Source organism: Gracilinanus agilis, chromosome 6, assembly GCF_016433145.1.
Source record: "Gracilinanus agilis isolate LMUSP501 chromosome 6, AgileGrace, whole genome shotgun sequence".
In the NCBI taxonomy this organism is placed as follows: Eukaryota; Metazoa; Chordata; class Mammalia; order Didelphimorphia; family Didelphidae; genus Gracilinanus; species Gracilinanus agilis.
The window spans coordinates 98,930,339-98,952,393 of NC_058135.1; the positions used below are offsets into that span (position 1 = coordinate 98,930,339).

At 34.5% G+C, this 22,055-nt stretch overlaps 1 protein-coding gene across 1 annotated transcript in view; it reads left to right on the forward strand.

Moving 5' to 3' along the window:
- Positions 1–2,582: 2,582 nt before the first annotated feature.
- Positions 2,583–22,055, forward strand: part of LOC123252313 (probable ATP-dependent RNA helicase DDX60) — an 85,979-nt gene continuing 66,506 nt past the window's right edge. Inside the window, exons 1-7 of the mRNA XM_044681680.1 lie at positions 2,583–2,811; positions 10,789–10,858; positions 12,617–12,806; positions 13,875–14,216; positions 17,510–17,677; positions 19,143–19,301; positions 20,870–21,011. Of these exons, the coding sequence (XP_044537615.1) occupies positions 2,583–2,811; positions 10,789–10,858; positions 12,617–12,806; positions 13,875–14,216; positions 17,510–17,677; positions 19,143–19,301; positions 20,870–21,011 (1,300 nt within the window). The remainder of the gene's footprint in view (positions 2,812–10,788; positions 10,859–12,616; positions 12,807–13,874; positions 14,217–17,509; positions 17,678–19,142; positions 19,302–20,869; positions 21,012–22,055) is intronic.

Consider the following 22,055-nt stretch of genomic DNA (forward strand, 5'->3'; position numbering starts at 1 on the left):
AGGGCTCTGACAATGGCTGGCATGAAGGGACTTGGGGTGGGGGGAACACCTGGCTAGACACCCTCAGACCAATTGCTACAATGAAGACTTTATCCCAGGGCAGGCTAGCATAGCAAGTAAGCTCAACCAGTTCAGCAGGTTATCTCAACCAGTTGAACCCAGTATGGATTGAGAAGAGGTTTGGCCTCAGGGAATAGAAGCTTAAAAACTCTGTTTAAGTAAATCATCAGAGAGGCAAGCTTACAGTCCATAGGGCAGGAAAAATAAATTAATTTTAAAAAGTAAATAAAATGAGTAAACAAGTGAAAAGAAGTTATAATTGAAAGTTTCTATGGAGATAAGGACCAAAGAATAGAACCAATGGAGGAGGGATCCAAGGAACATAAAACAAAGCCTCAAAACAACCTGGGAATTAGACTGGATGTAGGCTCTGGAGAAGCTCAAAAAGGAATTTAAAAATCAAATAAGACAAATTAAAGAAAAATAGCAAAAGGAAAATAATATCCTAAAAAGCCTCTGGAAACAGAGGCACAGGCATTGAAAACCAGAATTGACCTGCTGGAAAATGAGGTAAAAAAATTGGAAGAATAGAAGAATGACTTGAAAAGAGGCATGGACAAAAAGGAAAAGAAGAATCAAAAGGTCATGGAAGAAATTCAGTCTAAAAAGTAGAACTGGGTAATTAGAAGCTAATAATTTCATAAGACACCAAGAAACAATAAATCAAAGGTGGTGTCTTTGGATTCATTGACCAATGTGTTACTATGTTTGATTGCTTCTGGGTCTTGCATATCTCTTTGTCCTAGTGATCAATTTTTATATTTTAAAATGTTTATATTTTTATATTTTAAAATGTTTATATTTTAAAATTTTAAAATTTAAGTTTTTAAATTTAGTGGTTACTGTTCTATAATATAATTTGAAATCTGATATTGATAGATCCTCTTTTTTCTCACTTTTTTCATTATTTTCCCTAATATTATTTACCTTTTGCTCCTCCAGATGAATATTATTATTTTTAGTTATAAAAAGTAATTATATGTTTTATTTGTATGGTACTGAACAAATTAATTTATTTTTGTCTTATAGTTACATCTAACATTTCTAGAATTTTTAAAAAATAATAGTGTTGACAATGGAAGTCTTTCTTTACCCCTAATGAAAACTCAAATAATTTCTTCATTATAAATAATACTAGTTCTTGATTTTGGATGGATTCTAAATTCCAAATAAAGGAAAGATCCAATGATTTCTGTGGTATAAAGCATGCTTGTAATATGTTATATATTTCCATTTTATTAGTATAATCATGATTTTTATTATTTTATTATTAACATGGCATATTGCATTTTATAGATTACCTCTTATTGAACCAACTTTGCATTCCTGATATAAATTTAAACTGGGCTATTGTGTAATTTTTGAATCCCAAGATACTTTAATTCCTTGGATTCAGAAATTAGTTATACTTTAAGTCCTAAACCAGAGATAGTTTTATATAGTGGGTAGAGGGATAGCCTTGCTAATCAAAAGACCTATATTTGAATTATATCTATGATTCTATTAATGTGTTCCTGGGCAAGTCACTTGATTTCTTTGGTTGTCAGTTTCTATAAATCAGAGGACTGGATCTGATAACCTATTTGGTTACTCCGTGATTGAAATTTATGTTCTTTTATTTCATCTCTTGGTAATATACCTATGTTTCCTAATCTCAAATCTTTTCATTCTCCTTACTAGTTCCCTATACTTTATCCCTAAAGAGAGTGTTTTGAGGATAGTTTTATAGCAAAAGAAAAGATAATATGCACGTTCATAAATGACAGATTGATAATCAAAAAAGAGTAAACTTGAAAATAGTGTAGCAACTTCCCACGCTCTAAATCAGTAGCATTAAACTAAAAAAAAAAAAAAAAAAAAAAAAAAAAGAGCCACTGAACCTTACATAATAATTCCTGCTGGTTGCACATTTATAAAACCTCAAATTAACATCTTCTATGCTTCATTGTATTTTTATTTATTTTGTGAAATATTTGCCAATTTAATTTGATTCTGGTTCCCTTCTGCCAAGTTGTGGTGGCATTAAATGCACTGACTGGGTGTTTGATAATTAAGTTCTAAATAACTACCTGTCAGGAAGTAATAGAGGACCAGATGATATCTGAAGTCTCTTGTAATTGAAAGACTGTGATCTATAGACAGGGTAGTCCATTAACTTCATTATAATCACACCAATCTGTTCTTTCTCTCACCTGCTTTGCTTTATTTCAGAACTGCCCTTGTACACAAAGTAGAGACAGGAGTGCTAAATTCCTTTGGGTAACAGAGAAAGGATATGGCATAGCTGCTTATCAGAGAATTCTATATAGTCATATAGTGACCAGTTCTTCTGTCTGTCTTAGAGATGTTCAAAATCATCACTCTCATTGAAAGTGATACTGAATTCATGACTCATTAAAAGGAAGCCTAACTTCCATTTACCAGGGGAGGATTGGACTAATTGAGACTTTGTAAAGAACTATATAGAAATGTATACTCTTACAACACTATTGATAACAATAAGCAGCATTATTTTGTAGGTCATGGCTTCTGTGGATGACAGTTCTAATACCAGTGACAGTGACAGTGAGAGTATTGAAGACAGTGAAACCACAGATAGTTTCTCATCATTTGATGAATCAGAAGATGACATTAAAGATTATAGTAACATTTCAGATGGAAAGACTCATGGAGAATTGCCAAGTTCACTTGAAGCTGACAAAGAAAATCTGAAAGAAAGTGATTCTGGTAGCCAAGAATTACAAACCAAAGGTAAGGAGCTCAACAATGTGTATTTTACAATAATCTGAGAAAATTTTATATAAGAAAGATACAAAGAAGAAAATAGCAAAGAATATATTTTCAAACATTTTTAGAGTTTAAACATAATAATTATTTGATTTCATGATGGTTTTTGTACTTAATAATCCCCACCTAAAATACTGTCATATACCTTTAAAAAAATCAGTAATTGTATATATCATGACACATCTTTAGTCAACTTAAAACCTTCTGAGGGTCTTAAGAAATTAGGATTAAAATTCACAGAGGTGAAGCATTGGATTAAAACAATGTAGTCCATTATATTAATGATATCTCTAAAAATTATTCACTTATTGTTTTATTATCCCCCCTTTACTAATTTTTGTCATAAGGAATGACTTAATGGGCAGGTAGGATAGAGAAAGTATTTGAAAATGAAAGTGAAATAAAACAAAAGCTATCAAGTAAGGTAAAAAAAGAGAATCTCTGACATTATTTGGTGTCTAATTTCCATTATATTTGGGGATTATGTGATTTTTTTTATATTTGATGAGAAATATCAGATCATAGAATTTTTGAGGTATAAAAGATATGATTCTCACCTGTTGGAAAAGTAAATTTGCCACATTGAGATAAACAATTTAAACGAATAAAGTCAAAAGTCAAAATTTCCAAGTCAAGGTAAAAACTTAGATTTTATTGGAAGAGGGCCAAATCTCCCAAAAAAACCAGACACTTGCACTCATTATATCGCCAAACCATTGCAAGAGACCATTAAAGATGACTAAGGCCTGGTTAATATACAAGGTGCATGAGTTTAACACAGGACACAGCATCACGCAAACCTTCTTAGGAAACAGTTAACAACAAAGCTGATTGGTTAGTTCATTTAGAAACTCCATATTTGTTCAAAGGTTAAATCACAAGGCAATATCCTTTTTAAGAGAAATAATAATGATCATTACCTAAGAGTTATCTCATCTGGGGGAAAGGATGTTACTCTTGGTTGATTCCAAAAAGGGAAGGGTGTAGGAAACTCAAATGGTCAGCATCTTACAACTAAGAGAACTGCTTATTCTGTAACTAGCAAGGGAGGGGCTGAAAATCCCTTTGAAAGCAGTTTTAGAATTTAGAAAACTATAGATTAGAAATTCTTATAAAAATCATGAATTCTGCTAATTGTAATTAAGATTATGATAGGATTATATGAATCACTTTAGAATCACAATATTGATTATCTTAGACCTATCACTATCACTAAAATCCAATCAAGTATAAGTGGGTGGGAGTCTAGCATCTTAACACAACACATTCTATCCTCAATATTTGACTATACTGTCCTCATGTTTGGGATGAATATTCCATTGTACTCTTATCCTTGTGAAGCCCCTCCTAGACCCAACTCAGTTGACATCTCAATATCTCAATTAAGTCTTACTTAATTCCTCTAACTGAAATTGATCTCCTTTTCTGTTTCTCTCTGTCTCTCTGTCTCTCCGTCTCTTTCTCTCTCTCTCTCTCTCTCTCTCTCTCTCTCTCTCTCTCTCTCTCTCTCTCTCTCTNTCTCTCTCTCTCTCTCTCTCTCTCTCTCTCTCTCTCTCTCTCTCTCTGTCTCTCTCTTTCTGTCTCTCCTTCTCTGTCTCTCTCTCTGTCTGTCTGTCTGTCTGTCCATGTGTCTCTCTCTCTGCCTCTGTCTGTCTGTCTTTCTCCAAATTTCCCATAACACTGTTTTGAACACTCTGGGGGGAAACCAGATAGCTCAGTGCATTGAGAATCAGGTCTAAAGATGGTAAGTTTTGAGTTCAAAACTGGACTCAAAGACTTCCTATCTGTGGGACCCTGGGCAAGTCACTTAACCCCTATTGCCTAGCCCTTAACTGCTCTTCTGCCTTGGAACCAGTTGCTTCTAAGATGGAAGGTGAGAGTTAAAAAAAATTCACCTTAGACACTTACTAGCTGTGCTCTACTTTTATTGTTTATATAAGCTCATTTGCTCAATGTGTTCCCATTTCTTCTAACTCACAAGCCAATTCTCTCTTAATTGTAAGAATGTCTAATTTTTTTTAGTCATTTTGCTAACTTTTTGATGAATGGAATTGTTAGAGCATATCAATAACTTATCAACTGTTCATCACATGTCCAGAGAGCTGAAGTCTTTAAACTTCACCATATTTTATTCCCATGTGAGATTTGTAATTGTATTCATAGACTTGCTACCTATTAACTACTTCTGGATGCATGGTATTTTGTATCCACCTGTTGCAATTCTAATAATTCTTTCTCTATTTGGCAATTATTCAAATATTCTCTTTAATACTTACTGGTTTTTAAGAAACAGATGGGTGGGGACACCTTTGTCCTGTAGGTGCCTCAAAACTTTTACCTGGGAATACTCACTCACTTTCTTGATTGACACACTCCAATATGCTCTCACACAGTTAGATGGAGCTTCCAAAGATAGACCAAAAAACCACATGGCTACACTAAAATTCTCTAAATTACACAAAATTACACTAAAATTTTTTTGGGAGAACAAATTATCCTTAATTGAGATCTTACACACTTAGATCAGGAACCCCCATTGATGTATTTCTACTTATCCAAAGCAACCACTAACAATTATGTGACTTTTAGGTTATAAACAAAACAATTTATATGTTATTAGTAAAAGAAATAATACTAGCGCACACACACATATAACTTAAAATCACGAACAATGAGATACATCACAATTTTCAATAATCAAGAATATTTAAAAATTTTTTTCTACCTCTTCTTTCTTTCTTGCTTCCCTTGCAAGGCTGTGGCATCTCCAAACACCTTCAGCTCTAATCAGCTGCCTGCTGCAGGGCAGGTCAGTATGGGCTTCCCTAGAGGGGCCACACCTACAGCCCAGTCCCAAAGCCTATGCAGCCCTCATCCTGGCTAGTGCCAGTGGGAGATGGAAAGCTCCAAGTGAGCTATAGGGAAGTCCATGGTCTCTGAGGGTGTGGGGCAGCTGTTCTTGATTTTCAGGGAGCAGGTGACCATGATCCATGGCAGGAGAGGACGACAGACAATCAGTTGCCATTCCGGCTTTAGAAAGGGCTGGAGCTGGGGCTGCTGCTGCTGGATAGAAGGTTCCAGTGTCTGAAGGGCTCCCTAGATCCTTAGGGAGGTTTTCCCCAGCTTCCTGCATGCAGCATCCAACTCCCTGGATGGCTTCTATCATATTGTGAATGGAGCTTTGCTGGCTCAGTTTTCCCTTAGGGTTCATCACACTCTGCCTCTTCTTTCAAGGGTAACCAGACTCCAAAATGGCCCTAGACTGCTGGAGCCAGTAAAAGAGGAAGGTAACACTGGCCAGTTGTCTCAGTGGAAAAGAGGCTCCCAGCTGTAGGTCCCTGCTATTTGCAAGGGGAGCCTCCAATGAAAAACCTTCAGTTTTGCCACAGGCGTTGAGGTGGTCAGTGTAGGAGAACCTGGTGTTGAGGGCAGTACTAAGGGTCCATAACCTCTTATTGGGAAATAATAAATATTTGAATCTAGGTCATAGTCTCCCTTAATTTACTCAGTTGAGTCAGAACGCCCACTTATCAGCAAGCACCTGGAAGGAATGTACAGGAGTGGGGGGAAATCCATGGACTTTAGATAACTCATGTCTCTGGTCTGCATCTTTTGATACTGGCCCTCTTAGGGACATCTGGGCTGGTAAAGTTACTCATTGATAACTATTTGTTGGTCTTTACTGATCTCCAAATGGGTAAATCTTCTCTTCTATACTTAAAATATTTACAAGCTCTTTAATTTTAAATAATCCTCTTCAATAGGGCATTTTGAGAGTGTTATTTTTTAATCTGGATAGTAGTTTCTTTAAAGGAGAGAACCCCCCCAAAAAACAAAAAACAACAACAACAAAACCTCCCTATCTCAGGGCTACACAAGCCAGCACAGTTAGTTATTTGTTCTTTCACATTTCACATTAACCAGTGAGAACTAAACTCACATCATATATATATATATATATATATAGCTCATGTTTATTTTCTTGGCAAAGTAAGCAAGCCTAGCTTTTCCTATAAGGCAAAGCAGTTTGGGTACTTGTTTTTCCTTTCTTTTCTTCGGCCCAATCCTCTTAAATCTAAGAAGTCAGGAAAGGGCAAATAGACCTTTCTTTAAAAGCATCCCTTCTGTTAAGCTCTGGGGATTGAAGTATTTCATGTATGGAAATGATGAATATAGAGAGGTTTTTGCCACTTCACAATTTAGCTTTATCAAGAGCTTTTGAAAAGCAAAGAAATTTTTTTTTAAATCAGGAATTATACTTTAATAAATGGAAAATGTGGCAGTTTCAAGCTTCTACACAACTCTATTTGTGTCCATATGTAAACAAAAATGAATGCATTATATAACATGTGTATGATGTATAATATAATACATATACGTAGGCAGATATATACAGATCAGAATATACACACATATACAATTCCATATCAGTTGACTATGGGTGATTTCATGAAATCATAAAAGCTGAGTGGGGCATAATTCCATCTTTGCTAATCCAACTATAACTTTCTCAGAATAAACAGTATAAAACACATTCTTAGTTTCAACATTTCCTACACGTTGATTTTCCTTTTTTCTTCTTCCAGAAAGCATATACAGAAAAGACTTTAGCATAGTGTAGACAGGTAGGGAGGGTATAGTAATGTGGCTGGTGTAAAGTAAGTGATTAATGAAGACTTTTTGACTTTTGGCTCTATTATACTCTGGGGGAAAGTAGATGACAAAATGGGTAGAGTTCTGCACTGGGAAGAATGAAGATCCTAGTTAAAATGTTCCCTCAGTCACTTACTAGTTGTGTGACCTTGAGTATACATACCACTTAAACTCTCTGCCTCAGTTTTCTTATTTGTAAAATGAGGATAATAACTGACATTACAGGGCTGTTGTAAAGGCCAAATAAGTTCACATATGATAAGCACTTTGCTAAATGTCAAGCACTATACGAATATTTTATATTGTTATTATGTAACATTTAAAGATGGTCTTATTATCTTCACCATATTGGTATTTTAAAAATTGAATGTATAATGTCCTCTTTTAGGATTAACAGAATGTAAAGAATTTCTGAGGAAATTGTCCATCTTTATTTGGAATAGTCTCGCAAAATCTGAGTAAGTATAATGGAATTCACTAGCATAAATACAAGAATTATATCTAGAAAACTTATCCACTTGTGTTTTGGAAGTTATAATACACTTCCTGGCAAGAAGAATTCTTTTTTTTATTTTAATTTTTAGAAAATTTTTCCATGGTTACATGATTCATGTTTTTACTCTCCCCTCCACCCACACTCACCTGCCCCCCACAACCGATAAGTATTTCCACTGGTTTTTACATGTGTCCTCTATCAAGACCTATTTTCATATTATTGATAATTGCATTGGGGTGGTCGTTTAGAGTCTACATCTCAATTCATATCTGAATCAACCCATGTGTTCAAGCAGTTGTTTTTCAAAAAGAATTCTTTAAGCATTGCTGATTGGGAGAGAAGACGTGCATTTGTGTACCTCTGATATGAAATGTAGCATTTGATACTATTTTGGAAGAATAGACAAATTGTGGAAATATTTGATGAGTAGAAAAAAATTTGTAGTTATTTTTTCAGTCACTTTTAATACTGTTTAAGATTGACTTGACAATTTAAATTCAAGTCGTCCTATAGAATATCTGTAAACTCTCTCTCTAATAATATATTTATTCCATCAGTGGTCCAAATTCTTACAAGTTTGTGATTCTTGTCTAAAGAAAGCAAATATTATTCTGGAACCTTATTTATGCCTCATAAACATCCAAATGCAATTTTGGTTAAAGACTTATTTTTGAACAGTTAATAGGTTAATGATTTTTTTTCTTACATAGACATTTGTAGTTGTTTGATATAACCTTCTGTTTTGATTATTAAATAAAAACGCATTTATTTCCACACTTGTATTTGGAGTCTAAAAGTATTGAAATTCACACTTAGGTTCAACAAGTGCTTGTTTGCACTTACGTTTTAGGCATCCACTGTATGTTGGGCATTGTGCTAAATGCTGGAGATACAGAAGGAATGATAGGAACACTCTGTTCCCAAGGAGTTTACAGTCTGACAGGCAAACTGGGGACAGGACATGCAAACTACTATATATAGATGAGATAGATACAGGGAGAATGGGAGGTAATCCTAGAGGAAAGGCAATAAGGAGAATTAGAAAAGTCCTCTTGAAGAAGATAGAACTTTATTTATTTTTTATTTATTTTATTTTAATAAGCAAACTTCCACAGAAGTTTTCCAAAGTTATATGATCCATGTTGTCCTCCTCACTCCTTTTCTCTCCCCTCCCAGAGCTGGCAAGTAATTCAATCTGGGTTATGCATGTATTATTACACAAAACCTATTATAAGTGCATAAAATCAAAGCCCCAAATAAGATACCTAAGTAAACAAAAACAAGTGACAAATCATATATTTTATCCGCATTTCTACTCCAACAGTTCTTTCTCTGAAGTTGAATAGCATTCTTTTTCATAAGTCCTCCGAATTGTCAGAAGATGGGACTTACACTGATACTTAAAGGAGGATGGGAAAGCAGAAGGTAGAGATGGGAAGGGAGTTCCAAGCATAGGGAACAGCAGAGTTTGAGTTAATTTTTTCATAATTAAGAGTATTAATGAAATTGACTAGGAGGAATACGATCCATTTATTATTGAATTTACTTTACAAAATTTGGCCTACTTATGGACCACTTTAACTTAGTATTTCTACATATATGACATATCATTTGTTTGTACAAATTGGGAATGAAGGGGAGAAAGCTTTCGACTTGACTCGTCAAATTTTCATTTTCACTTTTGTCAAATGCATTTACCAAATTCATATTTCTATTCAGGCATGTCAGCTTACTTAAAGATTTTATTGAGTCTGAATTTTTTTTGATTGATGGAGATTCATTATTTATCACTTGTATGTGGAATAAGACATTAAAGAANATCCTCTTAAATCTAAGAAGTCAGGAAAGGGCAAATAGACCTTTCTTTAAAAGCATCCCTTCTGTTAAGCTCTGGGGATTGAAGTATTTCATGTATGGAAATGATGAATATAGAGAGGTTTTTGCCACTTCACAATTTAGCTTTATCAAGAGCTTTTGAAAAGCAAAGAAATTTTTTTTAAATCAGGAATTATACTTTAATAAATGGAAAATGTGGCAGTTTCAAGCTTCTACACAACTCTATTTGTGTCCATATGTAAACAAAAATGAATGCATTATATAACATGTGTATGATGTATAATATAATACATATACGTAGGCAGATATATACAGATCAGAATATACACACATATACAATTCCATATCAGTTGACTATGGGTGATTTCATGAAATCATAAAAGCTGAGTGGGGCATAATTCCATCTTTGCTAATCCAACTATAACTTTCTCAGAATAAACAGTATAAAACACATTCTTAGTTTCAACATTTCCTACACGTTGATTTTCCTTTTTTCTTCTTCCAGAAAGCATATACAGAAAAGACTTTAGCATAGTGTAGACAGGTAGGGAGGGTATAGTAATGTGGCTGGTGTAAAGTAAGTGATTAATGAAGACTTTTTGACTTTTGGCTCTATTATACTCTGGGGGAAAGTAGATGACAAAATGGGTAGAGTTCTGCACTGGTAAGAATGAAGATCCTAGTTAAAATGTTCCCTCAGTCACTTACTAGTTGTGTGACCTTGAGTATACCACTTAAACTCTCTGCCTCAGTTTTCTTATTTGTAAAATGAGGATAATAACTGACATTACAGGGCTGTTGTAAAGGCCAAATAAGTTCACATATGATAAGCACTTTGCTAAATGTCAAGCACTATACGAATATTTTATATTGTTATTATGTAACATTTAAAGATGGTCTTATTATCTTCACCATATTGGTATTTTAAAAATTGAATGTATAATGTCCTCTTTTAGGATTAACAGAATGTAAAGAATTTCTGAGGAAATTGTCCATCTTTATTTGGAATAGTCTCGCAAAATCTGAGTAAGTATAATGGAATTCACTAGCATAAATACAAGAATTATATCTAGAAAACTTATCCACTTGTGTTTTGGAAGTTATAATACACTTCCTGGCAAGAAGAATTCTTTTTTTTATTTTAATTTTTAGAAAATTTTTCCATGGTTACATGATTCATGTTTTTACTCTCCCCTCCACCCACACTCACCTGCCCCCCACAACCGATAAGTATTTCCACTGGTTTTTACATGTGTCCTCTATCAAGACCTATTTTCATATTATTGATAATTGCATTGGGGTGGTCGTTTAGAGTCTACATCTCAATTCATATCTGAATCAACCCATGTGTTCAAGCAGTTGTTTTTCAAAAAGAATTCTTTAAGCATTGCTGATTGGGAGAGAAGACGTGCATTTGTGTACCTCTGATATGAAATGTAGCATTTGATACTATTTTGGAAGAATAGACAAATTGTGGAAATATTTGATGAGTAGAAAAAAATTTGTAGTTATTTTTTCAGTCACTTTTAATACTGTTTAAGATTGACTTGACAATTTAAATTCAAGTCGTCCTATAGAATATCTGTAAACTCTCTCTCTAATAATATATTTATTCCATCAGTGGTCCAAATTCTTACAAGTTTGTGATTCTTGTCTAAAGAAAGCAAATATTATTCTGGAACCTTATTTATGCCTCATAAACATCCAAATGCAATTTTGGTTAAAGACTTATTTTTGAACAGTTAATAGGTTAATGATTTTTTTTTCTTACATAGACATTTGTAGTTGTTTGATATAACCTTCTGTTTTGATTATTAAATAAAAACGCATTTATTTCCACACTTGTATTTGGAGTCTAAAAGTATTGAAATTCACACTTAGGTTCAACAAGTGCTTGTTTGCACTTACGTTTTAGGCATCCACTGTATGTTGGGCATTGTGCTAAATGCTGGAGATACAGAAGGAATGATAGGAACACTCTGTTCCCAAGGAGTTTACAGTCTGACAGGCAAACTGGGGACAGGACATGCAAACTACTATATATAGATGAGATAGATACAGGGAGAATGGGAGGTAATCCTAGAGGAAAGGCAATAAGGAGAATTAGAAAAGTCCTCTTGAAGAAGATAGAACTTTATTTATTTTTTATTTATTTTATTTTAATAAGCAAACTTCCACAGAAGTTTTCCAAAGTTATATGATCCATGTTGTCCTCCTCACTCCTTTTCTCTCCCCTCCCAGAGCTGGCAAGTAATTCAATCTGGGTTATGCATGTATTATTACACAAAACCTATTATAAGTGCATAAAATCAAAGCCCCAAATAAGATACCTAAGTAAACAAAAACAAGTGACAAATCATATATTTTATCCGCATTTCTACTCCAACAGTTCTTTCTCTGAAGTTGAATAGCATTCTTTTTCATAAGTCCTCCGAATTGTCAGAAGATGGGACTTACACTGATACTTAAAGGAGGATGGGAAAGCAGAAGGTAGAGATGGGAAGGGAGTTCCAAGCATAGGGAACAGCAGAGTTTGAGTTAATTTTTTCATAATTAAGAGTATTAATGAAATTGACTAGGAGGAATACGATCCATTTATTATTGAATTTACTTTACAAAATTTGGCCTACTTATGGACCACTTTAACTTAGTATTTCTACATATATGACATATCATTTGTTTGTACAAATTGGGAATGAAGGGGAGAAAGCTTTCGACTTGACTCGTCAAATTTTCATTTTCACTTTTGTCAAATGCATTTACCAAATTCATATTTCTATTCAGGCATGTCAGCTTACTTAAAGATTTTATTGAGTCTGAATTTTTTTTGATTGATGGAGATTCATTATTTATCACTTGTATGTGGAATAAGACATTAAAGAAAGGACAAAATCTTCACTTCTTCTATATAGTGGAACAGTTTCTGCACAATTTCAACCAAAAGGATGCCAGATATGTCATAGTTTTCTTTAAGGTAATGAAAATGTGTCTTTCCACAGTTTATAGATAGATATGTGTGTATGAAAATATGGGGGTATTTGCATATGAAAAAGGGAGTGTTTATATGTGTGCTTGTGGCTTTGTATGAAAATAAAGTGGGGGTATATGGAAATATAAAGTGTGTATATTTGGGCGTGTGTGTATGTGTGTGTGTATGGGCAGTTAGGTGGTGCATTGGATGGACTACAGGCTCAAGAGTCAAAAGGACTTGAGTTCAAATAAAGCACTTATTAGCTGTGTGACTTTGGACAAGTCGCTTAAGCTTGGTTACCTCGGTTTCTTCATCTGAAAAGAGAACAGGAGAAGGAAATGACCAACTCTAATATCTTTGCCAAGAAAACATGAAATGGGGTCAAGAATTGGACACAACTAGTTGACAGCAGTGAAGTGAGAAGTATGGTGAGGACTCCCATGTTAGGGCATCCTAGAAAGGGTCTCACTTATCAGATAATAGTCTTCAGGGAAGATTAGTCTTTAGTTGGGCTCAAGAAGTTGATGTGGAGAAAGAACCTACTGGAAAGTAAGTTGAAAGTACAGTTTATCAATGAACACTTATTAAGCACCTACTATGTGCTAGGCACATTTGGGATTATAGAAAGAGGCAAAAGAGAGTCTGTACTTAAGATGTTTAAAATCTAATGGGGGACACAACATATGAACACATATCTTATATTTTCACATATATACATATATGTAAGTATATGTGTAAAATAAACTATGGTCTGGATAAATAGGAAGTAATTAATAGAAGGAAGGCACTAGAATTAAGAGGAGTTGGGGAAGGCTTCCAGTAAAAGATGGCATTTAATTGGGACTTAAAAGAAATTTGCCAGGTCAGTAGGAAGAGCTGAGAAGGAAGAGTCCTTTAGGTGCAGGACACAGTTTTTAACTTTAAGAGAAAGTGTTTTGATTTCATCATGCATTACCTTTAGCTCTTCAGACACAAAAATTAGTCTCTAATTAAAGTTAAGTGTTTTAATGTTGGAAGAGTACTGTTCTCATCTTCCTTGTGCTATACTAATTCTTTGAAAATTTTGTATAGGATGTAGAAAATATATTTTTTTATCATCCTGAACTGCTCAGTCTCCGCACTGCATTGATACAGCATCTAGAACACAACACGGAAGTTCCCATTCATACTGAATTTTCCAGTTGCCTGTCTCCAGAATGGGAGAATTTTCTTAAAGAAAGTTACCCGTACTTCCTAATTGTCTCGGATGAAGGAATAACAAGTCGTCAAACTGATTATTTAAACATATTTATACTTCATGCTCTTCAGAAGAAAATCAATGTGGTCCTCGCTTCAGGACAAGAAACAAATGTGCTCCGAATTTTTGGCTATCAAGTCCAGAGTCTTTATTCTCACTGGAAATTTTTTGAACAGGTATGTTTTTTTATATGAGTCCCCCAATAGAAACAAGTAAGTTGAATTAAGCATGCACATGTAAAAGAGAATACTGTTCTAAGTTGTTCATATCCTTGATTTTAAAGTAGCTTTTATAATTTTCACTGAAATAACTAATTAATTTCTACTACAAGTGATTTTTATAGGAAAAGGGTTTAGCAAACTGATTTATGTTTTAAAAATCCTTATGGATTGTTACAGATATTAAAAGCATACTATTAAGCATGGTAAAGATCTGAAATATTATTGATAATCTCATTTGTCATGTGGAGTTTTTTATTTTAAATTTTTTTTGTAGCACTTTTATTTCCAAATAAAGGTCTCCCTCTCCACTCTCTAGAAAGCTATCCAATGTAATAGAAGAGAGTGAAGAAAATAGCAGTTCAGCAAAACTAAAATATCACTAAATTCTGACTAAGATGATAAGATTTGACCATTACATCTCTTTAGGTATCCTATTCTTTTAACCCCCAAAGCCATGAAAAGCTCAATAGAAAAGAACAGAAATAATAATTATGAGCAAAAAAAGAAGAGACATTTAAATGATACTTCACAACTTACTAAGTATTTTTGAGGCTGTTATTCAGTGGATTGAACACTGGATATTGAATTAGGAAGACTTATGTCCAAGGCTTGCTTCAAATACTTAGTTCTCTGGCCCTGCGTAAGTCACTTAACCCTTCTTAACTTCAGTTTTCTCATCTGTAAAATAGAAGTAATAACATACCACCTACTTCTTAGGGTTTTTTTTTTTTTTTGGTGAGAATCAAGTGAGGTAATATATGTAAAATATTTTGTAACTCTTAAAGTGCTATCCAAATGGTAACTATTACTATTTTTATGGATAGTTTATTTGAAAAGAGAAGAATGTATTAAAAGCTTTTTGACACTCAATGTTTGAAGTTCTTTAAGGCTGTCTTGCAGTTTGTGTTGCAGTATTAATTTTTATTGGCTGCTTTTATTAAAAATAAAAACTGCGAGGCAAAAGGCAAGGAGCTGTTCTGGAAAAGCAATGCTGCTCTATGGAGATGGTAACTAGAGGTCAATAGGGAAGATCACAGGTTTGCATTTTTTATTTCTTCTTGCTCCATGGGCAGGCTGGTTGTTCAGGCATCAAGCAAGATACACATTGCAATTTAAGCCTTCCTTTCTTCCCACCCCTAGATACTCAGGACTCGATGATTTTAGACCCATGAGTTGATATGGCATTAATAGAAGCATGGGGAGAGTGAATGTAGAAAACTGGATTATTGAAAAATTGTTATCCTCTGAATTGTGTGGTAAGGAATGAGAAATAAGGAGAAGAGATTCAACAAACTGTGCCACAGTAAGAAAACAGATAGGAAGAGCAACAATGTCCACTTTGTAGGTTTTTTAAGCACTGGTCAGTCAATAGGCATGAAGTGGTATTATCTTTTGAGTAGAAAGGTGAAGGACAGTGCCCATTTTTAGGCAGTTCACAATCTAATAAAGAAGGCAACATTCAAATGACTATGTGAAAACAAGCTACATAAAAGATGAAATGAAAATATCCAAGAGGAAAGTTACCAGAATTAAGAGTGGTCAGGAAAGGCTTCTTGTAGAAGGTGGGATTTTACTTGGGACTTGGAGGAAGCCAGAGAAACCAGGAGGCTAAATTGAGTAGGGAGAACATTCCATGCATGGGAGCAACCAAAGAAAATGCCCAGATGGAGTGTCTTGTGGGAGGAAAAGTAAATGGGCTGATGCCACTGGATTATAGAATCAATAAAGGGAAGATATGAGATAGAAGATGAGTGGAAAGAGACGAGGCAGCTTATGAAGGTCTTTGAATACCAAAGCATAATGCATCCAAAGGTCTGAGGCCCTACCAGTCAAAACAGTTTTTCCCAGGTCATAAAGACACTGTTTTGCCTAAGTAGTATGTCACTCCCATTTGTACATTACTATAGTACCTTTTTAAAGCCTCACCAAGATATGGAGGTAGCCTTGGGTTCTTTAAGGCTTTGCCACTGGAGCGTAGATTCAGAAAGACTTATGAGCCAAGTGATGAGTTATTTTTCTCCTTTTAGTGGACAAAACTAAGTTATTAGAAGCCATCCTGAAAAGAGACACACTATGATGATTTTTTTCCCCTCTCAACGATTTTTGAGGGCCATTTCCTAAACTGTAGATGGAGTGTAAGGTGAAAAATCAAAGGAAACTCCCAATTGGACAAGCTGACCTTAAAGTGCTAGAACAAATGGCCAAATAGCTACAATCCTCCTGCTATACTTTGCCAGTGGAAGTCTTTATAAAATGATGTGAGACAATTTAGGTTAATGTCTTAACTGTCTTTGAAGTTGAATTATCTGACAAATTAAAGACGTAGGCTTAGAATTATATAACAGATTTCCACATCATACCCAAGAAATAGTAATTGGCTAGAAACTGTATAATTTTAGTTTAATTACACACTGAATTATTCATTTTTTGTTATTGTCTCATTTTGTTTTTTAGCACAAAAACGAATTGCATCAAGCTCATGAGGCCATCATTAAGAGTTTTCAAGTGTCTCCAGCTACAGAATTACTTTTGTACAAATATTTGAAGCTGAATATAAGAAATATGAAAAAAGAGGTAACACTAAATGTTTCTCTAGCAATTTTGCATTAATAACAATTACTAGCATTTATGTGAAGCCTATTATGTGCCCGACCCTATACTATTACCTTAATAAATATTATCTCATGTGATCCTCACAATAGCCCTGTGAAGTAGATACTGCTATTATCCCTTCTACAGATAGGAAAACTGTATTTTTGTGATTCTGTGTGTGTGTGTGAAGTCTTCGTGTGTGTGTGTGTGTGTGTGTGTGTGTGTGTGTGTGATTTGCTCAGGATCACACAGATAGTGAGTGTCATTATTATTATTCATACCTAAATCTTTGGTTTTATTATTAGAGGAAACTCCTATTGAGGAAAATGCTTCTGCCTATGCAGATCACCTCCTGTTGTGGAATTTATAATTTCTTGGGGACCCTGAGAGGTTAAATAGTTTTCCCAAGGTCACACAGCATATATTTGCAAAAGAGGGAATTTAAACTCATTTCTTCTAACTCTGAGTTACACCCTTGTATCCACTGTTCCAGGGTACTTCTTATTTTTAATGTCAGTAAACATTGATATAAACAAAGTACAGGTGCTTTCTCAGATTTTTATATAATTCCATTCTGGAACTGTAATCCTTTTTCCTGTTCTTTCTTACTGTCTAGATTAAGAAAGCTTTGTTTTGATTTTGTTTTTTAATTTTAGGTCCATCAGACAATGTCTCTTCTCAGTAATATGTGGCCAGAAGGAGCTGATATCAGAAGTATTGTCTGTTCTCTTTCATGTTCAGTAGTCTTAAAAGCCTACAAAAACATGATAGATGGTGTAGAAACCACTGGGAAACCAAGGGAAGGCAAAGATGAGAGCACACAGGTAAAGTTTCTATTTGATTATTCGATAACCTTTATTTATGAAATGTAGTATTTTAAAACATTTTTTACAATTTATACATGGCTTCATCATGTTTCAAGTTTATAAAATATCCTGGAGCAGTTCTCCAAATGTTATTAGGTCTTCCACAAGATGAGAAATTATGACTTATATGCAATTTTCTTTGTAACCCCCTTGACCCTATAGGGTTTGATGTTGGTTATTATTGAAGGGCTAGGCAAAGTGATACAGAAGACAAAAAGGCTTTGTGGCTTGGCTTGGAGTAGCAGTAAACAATACAGTGACAATGGAAACTTCATTAGCAACTTAAATTATTTCACTATTGATCCTGCCTGAGCCCAATTTTTTTCTAGTCTCATTTTGAGAAAAGAAGTTGGCACGGACTTTGGCAGGTCATGGTGAATTGACTTTATATTTCCCTTAAACTTACTCAACCCTGATCCTTCTCTTCAACCCTTCTTTAACAGGACCAAGAAGCAGAATGTGGATCAGTATCCACAGCTAGAGATTTTTCTTCTTCAGATTTCTCCTACTTTCTCTCCTATAAATTTAATGTTAATTTTCTTCATAAGTGCAAAAAACTCTAAATAATTTCATAAATTTTTTGTTCTGTTTGGCTAAAGTTCTTTCTTCTACTTCTCCCATAACATATCCCCATGAAAGATGAAAGTCCTTTTTTGGATTCATATCTAACTTGAATTCCTTGGTCTTCACTTTAATAGTTAATAACAATTGTTTTTAAAAAATAATAATTTGCTATTCACAGTCATTTCAGTTGTGTCTGACTCTTCATGACCCCATTTTTGGGTTTTCGTGGCAAAGATACTGGAGTGTTTTGCCATTTCCTTTTCCAGCTCATATTATAGATGAGTCAGCTCTCTAATCCCTGTACCACCTAGCTTCCTCTTTAGGGACCTTTGGGCTATGCAAAAATTCCTCTAAAATATATTTTATGTTCTCCCATACCTTTTTATTTCTCCTAGAAGGTCCAAGCAATCCCTTTATTCCACATTACAACAATTTATTTATTTAATTCTCCTATTGTAATGTCTTTTTTTGTTCTTCCTGAACTCCTTCCTCCACTCCCCAAAACTTCTTAGCCTCATCAATCACTCTGTTCCTTCCATCCATTTACACAGAGACAGGTATCAGTATTTTTCATAGGGAAGGTAGGTGGCATAAAGAACCAGGCCTGGACTGATCCTAACAAAATTGGAGAAGAAAATGGTGAACCGCTCCAAGGACAACATTGGTGTACTTTGGTCCATGGGGTAAAGAAGAGGCAGACACTACTAGACTAGTGAACAACAACATCAAAGTAAACCAAATTTTCCCTTCTACTTTATCCAAGGAAGAAGAAAAATAGAAAAATAAAAACAAAATGCAGAATAGGAATGCTTTAACCAGAATTCTTCTGCATGTCACATGAACTCTTTTATATTCATAGGATTGTGATGAAGCCTTAACTCTGCAGGAAGCAGCTGACCTTTGTAGGATGCTTTGCTTGAGTGTGGCTTTCCTCCAACTCTTGCCACTTTCTCAACGAGTCAAGAGTAGAATTATCCATTGCCACTGGAAAAAGAAACTTTCACCATTTTTAAGAATGGTAGGTAATACTTGGTGAAAGCTCATAATTCAAACTGTATTTATGAGAATCCTTGATTTTAATTTCTATCATCATTAGTGTTTTGGGGGATTTTTTTTCCTTTGAGAAAATATTTGTTCATATCCTGTTAATTGTCTAAATGAGTTAAAGTATAGCAATCTTTGAAATGACTTCTGGTTTTCAAAGACTTCCTTAAATGTACTCTTTAAATTTTTTTAGTCTTTAATCTAAATTTAATTTTTTCTTCATGCAATTCTTCATGAATTACTTCTGTTGGTTTCTCTTTCAGTATTAAAGATGAACAGTATAGGAAATTAGGTGATATGGTGGAGAGAATAATGCCCCTTGCGTCATGTAAGAAATGTTGAATCTGAATTCAAATCTGGCCTCTACACTTTTAGGTAGTGTGATACTGGATAAGTCATTTAACTGTTCTCTGTTCTCTGCCTCAGTTTCCTTATCTGTAAAGTGAAGATAATAATAGCACCTATCTTCTAAGGATAAAATGAAGTGATATTTGAAAGCACTGTGTATACTTTAAAATGCTAAATGTTATCTATTATCATTTTACTCATCTATACCCATCTTTTATAGTCCTATGATTTATTTACTTAAAGTCTTGCTTCAGTGTCACGGTGGTGCATGTGGGATCTGCAGTCAAGTGCAAACTCTATTAGATCCTACTGAGCTAGAAAGCCTATTGGCCACAGCTTGAATGGTTGGGTGATAGGTCCACTATATGAATTGCCCTGCAATTTCCAGTTTTAGAGAGTTCCTTGGAGGTACTACAAAGTTAAGTGTTATATCCACTGTCATGCAGATCAGTATGTATATGAGGCAGGAGGACTAGAACTTGGGTCTTTCTGACTGAGACCAGATCTCTATTCACTATACTATATTCCTTCTCTAATATTTAAAAAAAAACAATCTTTGTAAATATATCATTATGAATAGATATAGATTAAAGTATTTATATAATATCTACTTGATATTTTAAAAATGCATCATTTAATTGATGTGAATATTCCTGTTAGCAAAGCAAAAGGCAGGTTATTCACAACTTTGTAGGTTGTTTGGAAGAGTCACTATGGACAAAAATTTAAAAAAACATCCACTTCTAACAAAGAAAAGCAACGATTATAACCTTAGAGAATGACCTGGGACTACTGAGAGGTGAAGTAACTTTTCCAGGTTTGTAGAACCAGAGGATACCTGTGGTGGGACTTGAATTCCTCACATTCTGACACTGAGTTTGTAGCTGTAACTGTTAGGTCAGGCTGACCCTCTGATTTCATATTTTCTTATTTTTAGTGGCATTTCCATACATTTAAAAAGTAGTAGCAAGATGAGGGACATGCCTAATTTCTAGAAAGTACATTTTAATTCCGATATGGATTTATGTATGCCTAACAAGTTTTATTGCCCTTCTCAGGGTCTAGGACTCATGATCAAGGAATCATTGTTTTAAGGCACTCAGTTGTCCATGTTGGAAAATAAATTAAAGCAGAATTAAGTAGTTGTTTTGTTATTTCAAATATATGTACACATTAATTTTTTTCTCTTTTTAGCTCAAAAGATGTGAATTTTTCATTTTAAAAGAAATAAAAACTATAAGTAAATGGAAAGTGGATTTTACCTTCCTGCCTGACTTAACGGATAATCTATTGTGGAAAAATATTGCATATTACTATGAAGTGGAAAACTGCACAGGTATTTGTTTTCCATTATTATAGAGTTAAGATTCTGCTTTTACAATTTTTATATCTCATACATTAGAGGATCATAGACATGGGGTTGGAAGTGCAAAAGGTAAAAAGGGAGTTTTGATTGGGTAAATAGTAAAAGGTTTGGTCACCAGGGAATTGAATAATTATCAATTCCCAATTAAAGAATAACCCCAAGTCAAAATGACTTTCATGGAAGTTTATTTACAAATGAGAAGAGAGAGAGAAATTAAGAAATTGAGAGAGAGGATAAGGTAAGATAATTAACCTAACAAACTAAATAATTCACTTAGGTCCCTGATTTAACCCAAGCAGATCTAACTAGTCCTCAATTGGAAAAAGGCCAAGCCTTGAAGGGAGAGCCGAGGCTTGAAGGCCCCAGAGGTGAATGAAGCAAAAGCTTCAGTCACAGAGTCTCTATTGAAAGGGAAATTCCTTAAGAGAAGTTCAGGAAGATTCAGTCTTTGCACTCACCATGTGGAATTCCAAAGGAAAGATTTAGGTACAGTTTCATCAGCACCAGAGCCTTCTCCAAGTCCCGGTCATGAACCAGAAGAGAAGAGTTGAATTCACTGAGATCTCTTTTAAAGGAGCTTCTTTTGTGTCACTTCCTGTGCCTTCCTCTTAGTTTATGTATCCGATCACAACAGACACTTTTCTTAGGACTGCCCCGGAGACAGTAAATTTTGATTTTGAGCCATATTTTCCCAATATAGTTTTCATCAGTTCCCCATGAATCCAGTTTTTCATTGGCAAAAGTTTTAAGGTAAAGAAAGACTACAGAATGAGGCACTATAGATAATATCATAATCTTAGCTTTTTATTTAGATCTAGGAACTAGATGGAATATATTTACTAAGCCTACTATATGCCAGGTGGGGTAGATAAGTAGCACAGTGGGCTGGAGTCAGGAAGATTAAATCTGGCCTCAGACAGTACCTGTGAGACCTTGGGCAAGTCACTTAACCCTTTTTGACTCAGTTTCCTCATCTGTTAAATGAGCTGGAGAAGAAAATGGCAAACCACTTCA